The sequence below is a fragment of the Pristis pectinata genome, chromosome 9, assembly GCF_009764475.1.
Source record: "Pristis pectinata isolate sPriPec2 chromosome 9, sPriPec2.1.pri, whole genome shotgun sequence".
Lineage (NCBI taxonomy): Eukaryota > Metazoa > Chordata > Chondrichthyes > Rhinopristiformes > Pristidae > Pristis > Pristis pectinata.
In genome coordinates this window covers 71,474,649-71,486,229 of record NC_067413.1, presented here as the reverse complement: position 1 = coordinate 71,486,229, position 11,581 = coordinate 71,474,649, and the positions used below count along the sequence as shown (strand labels likewise).

The 11,581-nt window shown below is 39.1% G+C and overlaps 1 protein-coding gene across 1 annotated transcript in view; it reads left to right on the top strand.

The window, feature by feature from the left end:
* Positions 1–4,648: 4,648 nt before the first annotated feature.
* Positions 4,649–11,581, top strand: part of LOC127574005 (peroxidasin homolog) — a 256,921-nt gene continuing 249,988 nt past the window's right edge. Inside the window, exons 1-2 of the mRNA XM_052022598.1 lie at positions 4,649–4,682; positions 5,425–5,497. Coding sequence (XP_051878558.1) covers positions 4,649–4,682; positions 5,425–5,497 — 107 coding nt within the window. The remainder of the gene's footprint in view (positions 4,683–5,424; positions 5,498–11,581) is intronic.

The window sequence follows — 11,581 nt, the reverse complement described above, 5'->3', positions numbered from 1 at the left end:
ATAGTCTTTCCTGTTGTTTGGACATGAGCCTCACTAATGATGTGACAGCAGCAGTGGGCTTATAAATCTATATTCCTGTTATTTCACTTTCTACCTTTTCAATGCAGCTGTATTGAAGTATTCCAGGCAGACTTACTGCACATTATGAGGAGACAAGATATGTCTAATTTGCAGCTAAAGCAGCTGAAAATTAGTTTAAACCTCATTCTCTTGACAGTTGCATGTAACTATCCAGTTCCATCTAATATAGGATTACTGCACAGAGATAATTCTACTTGTGTACAATGTGCAACAATGAGATAATACTACCAGAAGTTTTAGCCATGAACTGAGAAAATGCAAAATGTTCTCAAATAAATCAAGATCTTTTTTTATTTTTAATTGATTGGCCTCTCCTTTCATATTATATGACCGTTTAAAACTTCAAATGTGCATTATTGTACAGTTCTTTGATACAATTATGGGTGTTCTTTTGTTTTGCATGTTAACTGGTGTAGAGGTCATTGGGAAGGCCAGCATTTACTGCTCATCCCTAACTGACTTTGAGGAAGTGGTAGTGGACACCATTTTGAACTGCCAGCAAAATTTGATGCTGATTATGGTAACTACAGTAAGATTTCCCTGCAGTCTGTCGGAGAGGAAGTAAGGTTCTCTTCAGCTCACCTCTCCCAATGGCCACAGAGCTGTTCCCCAAATTGCAGCATGATTTTGTCTGTTTTGAGGGACAATAATCATCTTCAGTGTGAGTCAGGTCCAAAAGTGCAGGGACCATGATCAACACAATTCATAGCCTGTCTTGAGCACACAAATGCCTTTGATTCTGTCAATCAAAAGGACCTGTGGAGAATCTTTCTGAAATTTATCTGTCTTCAGAAATGTGTCTCCTTTCCATAAATGCTTAAAAGAGTGCATGCATGTCGGCACTTGAGTGCATTTGCAATGGACTCCACAACTGACTTGATCTCAATGCAGATTGGTGTCAAGAAAGTCTGTCTCATTGTCCTGTATTTTTCTCAGTCTTACATAGTGCAATACCACACTACACCTCCAATGGGAATCATGGTTGAATGGACCTAATCTGCAAGGCAACTGGAAAACTAACCATGCCACCTCCACTCCAGGATCAATATCCCATGCTTCCACAATCAAATACTGGTTTATTTGCTGAATGCCTGAAAAAATAGCTGTGGTCATTTTCAGACCAGTTTGTGAAGTACCTGTGTGACTAAGTGACAGGCTTTTGATTTGGAAATATATTGTTATATCAGCAGGTTTCGCTGTGTTCCTTGGACATCTATGAAGAGTCTTCACCCGACATTGTGAGCAGCACTCTTCCAGTATAGAATTAGTGCAAGTGTAACACCTGTCATATCCTTAGACAACAGTTTTGTGCCTAACAGGTAAATGCTGCATGAAGCAAAAACAAACAGCTGGAGGAACTTAGCAGGTCAGGCAGCATCTCTAGAGGGAAATGGACAGTTGATGTTTCAGGTTGAGACCCTTCATCTGGACTGAAAGAGTAGCGGTGAGATAGCCATTATAAAGAGGTGAGGGTAAGAGGTGGGACAAGGGCTGGCAAGTGATAGGTGGATCTAGGTGAGAAGGGGTGATTGACAGATGGAGGAAGGAAGGGTGGAAATAGCAACAGAGGCTGTGAGATGATAGGTGGAGGTGACAAAGAGCTGATCCAAATTCTTGTCCAGCCTCTGGTAATCTTGGCTCACCTTGAGGGTTCAGTTAACTTCTAGGACTGAGCAGCCACACAGGGATGCTCTAAGTCTGAAATACAAACAGAAAATGCTGTATATGCTCAGCAGGTCATGCAATAGGCCAGACTTAGATCCTCCTTGGCCAACCAAATATTTCCACCATGCTTTTCCTTCTTTGCGACATGGTTCATGCTCTTTGTTGGCCTATTCTCAGGGGTCAGCAGTCTAGATTTTAACCACCTCATGTAGAGAAACAGGAAATTTAGAAATCTGGCATCATCAGGGGTTTGCAGCTGAATCAGACATTGAGGTAGTTGTACTCTTAAAGATAAAAAATGGCTACCTTTACTTATGTTCCTGCAGCCAGATCAACACTGTAGCATCACCAGTCTCAACTTCCCCAGAAATCTTCTGAAACTAGCATCTAATAGCTGCCAACTGTTCACAATTAATTAGATCTCACTGAGGAAATGTAATGGAGAGCAGAACAAGTCCATCACTGAGCACAGATTCAGTTGCCAAATTAATTTGAAAATAGGGCCACCACGGTGGAAAATTGACTTCATCCTTTATTGTTGTTGTGGGATGCCGTGTGCTGTAAATGTATCTCCTCATTCCAGCTGACAATGAGGCTGTTGCAATATGCCCTGGCTGGAGTCAGATGGTAAGCCAAGCCTTGTGTGTTTTGTAGCCAAGAGCTGAACTCCTGCATTGTGAATGTTTTTCATTGTTTCAGCTGAAGAGGAGTCCAGGGAGGAGAGTCCCCCCAGCCAGTTGGCTGGGCAGTCAGCCTGGGAGTTATGATTGGTGTGCCTGGTTGCATTCACATCCCTCTGGCTAACTCCCAGCTGAAGCTGGTGGCTGCATGGCACTGTGCCAGTTTTCAGTTTTCAATGATTTGGATAATTGGAGCTACTAGGATAAGCTGAAAGGTTTGGAGTTTGCAAGAATTTTGTGAGGGACAAGGTAGGGGGAGAACATAAGGTAGCAATGGCAAAATCTGTTATTTTGATGTCTTTCTGGGTCTTATATCTTCCGTGTCACATTTTCCTGAGTGAGAAGCCTGTAGCTGATAATTCCAGTCTAATTAATGTTGACATTTATGTGTTGCTGTATACCTATGGCAGATACCAATAACAATGTTGTTAAGGGGATCATTGCACAGCAATTGAGTGATTAGAGAATCATTGCCCTTAAAACACCTGCCCAGCTTCTATCAGCTAAAGTGGTTTTGCCTGCTGAAATCTTCATAGAGGGGAAATCTACCATTGTTGAGATAAAATCCACCAGATCAGTACATAGTAACTATGTTAGGAACTTATCCATGAAATTTTATCTTTAAAAAGCTATCCTGGCCGCTAAGAACATTTGTCCTTACTGAGCTGATGGTCAAATCCTTGTAGATACTGGAGATCATTTGGTAAATTATAGGGTGGGTGCATAAAGTGGCTTGAGGAAAAGGAATAATGCACAGTACTCAGAAGAGTCCAATAACTGGAACCAACTCATTTGTATCAAATTCTAACACTAATTATTTTAATGGGGTTGTGAACTTGTTTACTTCAATGCTTTGCAATTTCCAGGGACAAATAGCCAAATTTATTTTGTAACTAGTCTCATAATATGAATTGTGTTGCAATTATTATTGTCTAGCCTTCTCTTGGGTATCACTTTATCAGCTTGGCTGTGAAATTCTTCACAAAATAAAATGTGGGACATAGAGAAGTCCTTGGGAAGCACTGTAAAATATTAATACATTTTTCACAGGATTAGGTTCATGGGAATTACAGTGAGTGCAGACTTAGCATTAATGTTTCTTACTCATTGTTATATCTTTCCACTAAAATTCCTTTGTATACTTTGGGATTTTTATGAAATCAATGCTATTGAAGAAATGTAATATGGAATACAAGATGTAATACTTGCTGTTTAGTTGTTGCATGATTTTACACCTTTTTATTTTGTTTGCAAGTTGGTTTTATATTCACAATATTAATATTTGACTTTATTTTGAGTTATTAATGAACTCTCAAATTTACCTGCCTGTTTTGCATTTTAGATGTCCAGAGTCAAACTGGATTTCTCATCTGTTAATCTGAAAATCCTGCAGGGTTCACCAATCTCTGTAAGAGTGTCTGTAGATAAGGGAATGAGGCTAGGACCACAGGGTTAGTTATAAAGTCGACATGTTATCATTTAAGAGTGTGTTTGATTGTACTTGAAGAAGGATGTGACTTCACCGGAGAGGGTGCAGAGGAGATTCAGCAGGATGTTGCCTGGGATGGACCGTTTCAGTTATAAGGAGAGACTGGATAGGCTGGGCTTATTTTTCCTTGGCATGAGGAAACTGAGGGATACCTGAAAGAGGTATATACAATTATGAGGGAATGGATAGAGTTGATAGTAAGAGATTTTTCCTCGTGGAAGAGGTGTGTAAAACCAGAGAACATGGGTTTAGGGCATGGAGTAAGAGGTTTAGAAGGGATCTGAGGAAGAATTTTTTCACCCAAAGGATAGTTGCAATTTGTATTGTGGTAGAGACTGGTACTCTCACAACATTGAAAAATTATCCAGACAAGCACTTGACTCACCAAGGGATAGAAGGTTATAGGCTAATTGTTGGTAAATGGTATTAGTATAGATAGGTGCCTGATGGACACAGTAGGCCAAAGGGCCTGCTTCTGTGCTGTATGACTATAACACTTTAACTCTAAATGTCACATATTCTCTAATACAGAACTTTGTATGAGATTTAATGTCAGTGTCTCTGTTCTTTTTCAATTGGATTTTCTGCATGTAGGATTAGGCTTCTGATTACAACTTCAACTGTAAGTGTTTTATACCAGAATTTGATCCTGCATTCTTAAATGGGGATGCAGCTGCACTTTAGTAACAGAACCAAAAACCATGGGGCTGCAATTTGATAAAGAATTACTAGGATGAATTACCAGGACTACTTCCAAGGCCTTTGGAGTTAGTGGTGGTGAAAGGGTGGAGAATGATGGCAGAATTCCTTTAATTTGGAAAGGCGTTCATAGTAGCTCATGGAGTTAGGTGTACATGTAGAGAAGACCGCTCTACCTAACCGTGGTGGTGCAGTGAATCTCTTTGGAAAGGGGAGGATCACAGACCAGCACTACCTCCTGAATATCGCTGATCCCCGTGTAAGGGACTTTTAACTCTAACTCATCAGAAGTAGTTCATAAAGATTGCAATACAGGAAAATGATGTTTATCTGTGGCTCTTAATTTTAGTCTTCTGGTAATCCGGGCATTCATGAGGAAAATATGGTGTGAAAGGAATGCTTTCATAACAGCACTCTGGCTGTACAACACACTGCCTCTTCCTACATGAAGTGTGTAGTGTCCACTCTGGTTGTAGGAAACAGTACATAGGAAACATTGTTTATCAGCTTAATACAGGTCATCCCCGAGTAACAAATGGATTCCATTTTACAGACGTCCATCAGTCGATTTTGTCTATAAATGGAAAATACTGACATCCGAATACTGACTAGTTCTGCCAATCAAAGGAACAAACATATATATGTACATTGGACTTTAGAAATTATTAATATTATGGGAGGTTGTTCATATGCAGGGGTGCCCAATAAGGTCGGGCATCTATAACCTAGGGAAAGTATGTATCAATTTGCTCCAGATATGGAGCCACAACCTTCAATGATCATTGTCTAATCATTACTGTTATCTTGTAGGGACCTGCGATTTTAACAGGATCAGAGAGATTCCACCAGGAGCCTTTAAGAAGCAGAAGAACCTGAACACATTGTAAGTGATTACTCTACATGGGTTATTTACATCATTTTATCCATGCAAGAACAATGAAGATATACAGTTACGCACCAAAATTCTGAGCAGTTGAGACACTGTCAGAAGCAGTTGAAACTTTCTGTCACTGTATCATATTATCTGAACAAATTTATATTTGTCAAAGCTAATTAAAAAAGCTCTACTATCCTTCAAACCACACAAAATTCTGAGCATATAAAAAAAATATTGAGTTTGCAGATGGCATACTAATGGACATTTTAATATACATTTGTCATTTGAAATGTGTAAAACTGATTTTGGCAATATATATGGAGACCTAAAATGTAATAGCTAACAGGAATAAGGACCCAAAGTAATGAGGATGAGAGGAAAAATTGCATTTAATTAACATTTATTAACTACATCAACTGATTTATTCAAAATAATCAGTCCTTTTTATCATTCTATTATCAAAGTGTTTTGTTAATTTCTTTCAATGTTTCCCTGCTCTCTTGCTCTGTATTCCATACTTACGAAGGTGGCTGGAAAGCCTGCTCCTAAACCTCTATCAATGACAAACTTTATCTGGTCATTAGAAGTTGTGTAAGGATAGCACAGAGGTGATATCCAGATAACATTCACGTGATTTTTGTTCAGAATCTCATTCTGTCACAGGCCTTAAGATGGCAGGTATACTCTGTTGAGTTCTAGCTCTGCTTTCCCATTTTTTCTTTCTACTGGATTCATTGTTTCCAATGATTAAGTCTAGGGTGAGTCACAACTTTCCCCAGTTCAGTGTTAGAAAAAATGTTATTTGGCTTCCACCATAATCTTTATACTCTTGGCACTGATTCCATTTTCGGCCCTGGTCAATCTTTCAGAATAAAGCAGAACATTTATAATGTGCACGTCCTCTACCGCCCAAGCTGAACTTCACATCCCATTTGCATCCAATGCAAGTTGACATGGAAGGAATTCCACAACCTATTCATCAGTAAGACCACCTGCTGATATCTCTGCAGCACCACACTTCCATTCTACCCACTCCCCCAATGCTTCAGCCTCCCTGGTGTGAAAAACTTTAAGGCATGTGCTTGTCAAATCCAGATATGAGAGTCTGGTTATTCCTCTGCCAATGAGTGGACCTTTGTCTATCTTCCTGATGCTGGCACAAACCTAATGTGCAATGTTGGTTTTATGTGGGACTTGTGTTGTCAAATGTGAGAAAATCAGGCTGTAGAGGGAAACTGAGCACTGGCCCAAAGGGGAATATTTGACTACACTGGAGAAGTGGTGAATGCTTTTTCATAGAGCAAAGAAAAAAAACTGTTTCCACAGTGACCAGAAGGCACATTAAGTGAGTTGTTATGATCTGGATTAGGCTGCCTGAAAGGGTGGTGGAAACAGATTCAGTAATAACTTTCAAGAGAAAATTAGATCAGTATTTGAAAAGAGAGGATTTGTGGGGCCCTGGGGAAAAGACAAGGGTCTGACATTAACTAAGGACACTTAAAAAGCCATTTTACGCAAAATTTGTGAAACATTCCCATTCCGTGCTATACCAATGTGCAAAAAAAACTAAATGCTTGTGTTTGTATTGGAGCTTCAGGGCAACTCCACTTAGCATGAAATGTAAATTGAGTTTAGGGTCATCAATGCTAGCACTTGGGATGTAATATCACATTCTCCATGTAGTCCCAGGAAACAAAAGGAAGAAGGTGAAAAAGCAGGAAAGTTGAGCAAGAAGTCAAGCTTCAGCCCTTCTGAAACATTTCCTTGCAATTGTAGGAGAACAAGCAAACAAAGTGGTCCGAACCAGCATTGGAAAATGTACCATGAGAGAGGAAATCTGCCCTGAGATGGAAATGCAGATGGTGTTACCATCCAATTTTCCAAAATAATTCCATTTTATTTCAAGTTGGTTTGTGGAAGGAAACCACCCTCCATTCACCCTCTTGTGGAAGGAAACCACCCTCCATTCACCCTCTTGTGGAAGGAAACACCATTCACCCTAACCACCTCATTCACCCTCTTGTGGAAAGAAACCACCCTGTTGTTCCACCTTCCATTAACTGCAACTTATCTGTAGTGCCTGTAGGCTATTTGGTATCACTATTCACTCAGGTAAGTAACAAGCTCAGATCTATCAAACAGATATCCTTTATAAAAGACAGGCAACACTCAACCAACAGCAGTATATTAATATATCAAAAGTCATACCACATGGTACATATAATTTTATAGGTGCACCAATATTCATAGGTACTACATTATCTATAACTGTTATTGCAATGGAGAGAGTACAGAGGAGATTCACCAGAATGTTATTCAGATTGGAGCATTACAATTATAAGAGGAGACTGAATAGGCTGGATTTATGCTCCCTGGATGCCAAGGACTGACCTGATAGACTTAAATAAAACTATGGAGAGTATAGATCGGGTATATAGTAAAAATCCTTTTCCCATAGTGAAGGTGCCTAATGGTACACATTGAAGGTGAATGGTAGGAGGTTTAGAGGGTATCTGAGGAGGAATTTCTTTTCACATAGGTGTGTTGGAGTCTGGATGTGCTGTTTGAAGAGTTAGTGGAAGCAGATACTATCACAACATTTAAGAAGCATCCAGATTGATTTTTAACCGAGCTGCTTTTAGCGTTGTAAGCTCAGCAGTAAATGCTCCATTTGCTATGATGCCGATGTTGGCCTGAAATCTCTGCAAGTAAAGCAACAGCTCCATACAGAACTGGTGTTTACCTCCTTAACCATGAGGAATTTCAGGATTCCCAAACAAGCATAAGCAAACTCCTTGGTGAGTCCAGTTGTACAGTGCAAGCTATCTCCGCACTGATTTTTAGACCTGGTGCCAAGTCACCAAATCTGTTCATTTTAATGGAGAGGAAAGGCTGCAGGAGAGGTGAGGTAAGTTTTGAGTAATTCACATTTTTTTTAAAAGTCATTGAGTTAATTTACATTCCTTTAACTTATTGAATTAATTTAAATTATTTAAATAGCATTTATATGTTTTCTGATGTGTTTAATTGGTTTTAGTTTTTAAAAATAACTCTTAATTTTGAACTTTTTGTTACAAGTTTCATTTTTAACAGTCTCTGTATGTTTATGAATTTCAGAGACATGTTTGACAGCTGGTTCAGTGAATGACTTCACTGGTTGTTGAGGCATTTCTGTGAGATTTACAATCAAAAAGATTGCACACCTTGGGTCCTACTTGATCAGGTTAGAGCTGGCTTTGGTAAAGTTTTTGCTGGAGACCTGTTTAAGGTTAAGAAGGTGTGGCAGGTAGGAAAGCAGTGAGTACAGATGCTGAGTCACTCAGGGTAATTTCTGGCTTGTTATTTTGATTTGCTCTGGACCAGATTGGTAAGTAAATTATTTCATATATTCTTCAAAGGCCTGGTTGGATATGTATTCTGGTTTTCTTGAGGTTTCATGGGTATGTTTTCACATTATTACATTCTCTCACGAGCTATTGTCTTCAATTTCTGATATTTTTATTGAACTCATGCCCATGTTTTTTTTATGTTTAGTGAAGAAATTTTCACATTCTTTGATGCCTAGTCAGTACATTACCATCTTTTTGTCGGCTTCGTTATGTTGGTCAAGTTCTTAATCAAACAACTTCTCTCTGACCAATCACATTTGAAAGAATCAGTCCAAATTAGAATCACATCAATTATGTACTTCACTGTAACCACATTTCTGAATTTTAATAAAGGAATGTAAAAAGGGTGTCGTGAAATATCGCATAATACCAAAAACCTGAAGTCATACAATTTGACAAGATAATTATCCTTATCATAATGCTTTCAATTTTAATGTATTTGTTCTATGGACCAGATCAAGCTTTCTATTATTCAGCTCATCTTCAATTTTTTTGGTATTGCACACTGCAAGACAGAAGCTGGAAATATGCTGGGCCATTGAACCCAGTGCTAGTTTCAGAGCTTATTACACTGAGGAGATGATTCACTTCTCATCCAGGCCGCAGTCTAAGCAATACTTTGGTTGCAGTATGCAGCAACCCCATTAATTTGACTGGGGTCACAAATCTTTGCTTTCAAGAATAAGTTTAGATTATCTTTTGTTTATTTTTTATTTCACTTTATTTTTGGTTTTAATTGACTTACAGGCAGCTTAATATGTTCAGTAACATTTATTTTTAATCATTTTTAAATTTTAGCTTTTGGAATTAATTAACTCTATTTAAAATTGATTTAAATCTCTCAGTGTAAGAGACATTTAAAAATAGTAGAAATGCCTTTGATGGTGGCAAGCCATCAAAGACTGTTGAGGCTACCCAAGGGATGAAGCTTGAGGTTCCACCATCTAAGACCTGGCCACCACTCATGGCCGGCTCCACCTCACAAAAGGGCCCTGAAGTGGAGACCTTCAGTACGATAGATCCAACAGGGCTGTGAGATGTTAGTTAGGAGATAGAAATTTCACAGGAGGTGGTGTTGGGGTGGCATATGTGAGGTGTGGTCCAGGTTAAATAGAATCCTCCTCAATCGTTTAATCATACCACACACCATCACTGTGGTAGATGAAATGATTTTCTCAGAATAAAACATCCAGATTAGATGAAAGGCTACTGAATGTTATTATGTGAATGTAAAAAATGCAAATCTGTTGGTGACATTTAATCTTCTTCCAGATTATTTTAGATATATTAGATATTTATTTATTAGTCATATGTACATCGAAACACGCATCTTTTTGTGTTGCTAAGAATGTGCTGGGGGCAGCCACTCTTCTGGTGCCAACATAGCATGCCCACAGCTCCTAACCTGCATGTCTTTGGAATGTGGGAGGAAACCAGAACACCCGGAGGAAACCCACGTAGGCACAGGGAGAACGTACAAACTCCTTACAGGCAGCAGCAGGAATTGAACGCAGATCGCTGGCACTGTAATAGCATTACGCTAACCGCTATGCTACCGTGCCACCCCAGCTACCATACCACCCCATTCTTAGACAGTGGTGCTGGGCAGCAGCTCGATTCTCCTGGTCAAGCCCAGAGTTAGATTTGTTTTATCACCCAGGAGAAATCACAATGCAGGCAGCAACAATTCCAGGAACAATGAACACATCCCATCTGACCTGCCACTCTCTCAAGCCACAAAGCAAGTGGGGACAGGTCATCTGGGCTGCAAAGTCCAAATAAGATGGGGGCTATTATACCATATTACATCACTGGTGTAAGAACATGTCCACAAGCCTTGAGTTAAATAGTTGCAGCATTATTCTGCAATAAAAATTGAATCTGCCATTATACAATTTCTTCTATGCACTTGCCCTGCCTCCAACCTCCCCCCCCCCCCACCCCAAGGAGGTCTTGCATTCCACAAGCTGAGAATGCATATAGAAGCTATGCAACTGATTTATCAATTATTTCAGTATATGCCAGTTTATTGGAGGCTTAAGAAGTCATTTAATTTCCTTCTGAAAAATTATGTTTAAATCCCTGGATTTCAGGGAATCTGAATTCAAGTTATGATTAAATTCCTCTGAATGTTCATTCATGAGATAAATAGGTGAATGTCATTAAAGCATCATTCAAACAAAACATTCCCTGATACACCTTTTTGTCATGTTTGTTGCATATATGTAGTTAAATTGGTGCACCATACTATTGTACACAGTATGGTGCAGGTGTTACCAGATCAGTGATAATCTCACAGAATTGCAATATGGCCTCAAAGGGCTTTAATAGTTTATACCTTTTAAGTGAATTCCATTCAGAGGCTCAAGTATTAATTAAAATAGCAAAAGAGATGTTTCTTTAACAATTCAGTGAGTTCTGTGCAGTATCACTGTATGTGGCAATTGTTTGAAGAAGTTCATTACCAAATGCAGCAGTTAGTTTCAATCTCCAGGGCAGTCAGTTTGTATTGCTCCATTTCCCACGCAGTCAGATTTCTACAGGTTGGGTTATTTGATCTGAAATACGGTAGCAATATATAAAGTCAGAAAACAGCATGCCGCAACAAATGGAAAGTCAAAGGAAAGGAGTCAGATAACTATTTTTGTTCTCCCAATAAAAAAAATACTTAACTTCTGGCCTCCTACTGATATGTGTACAA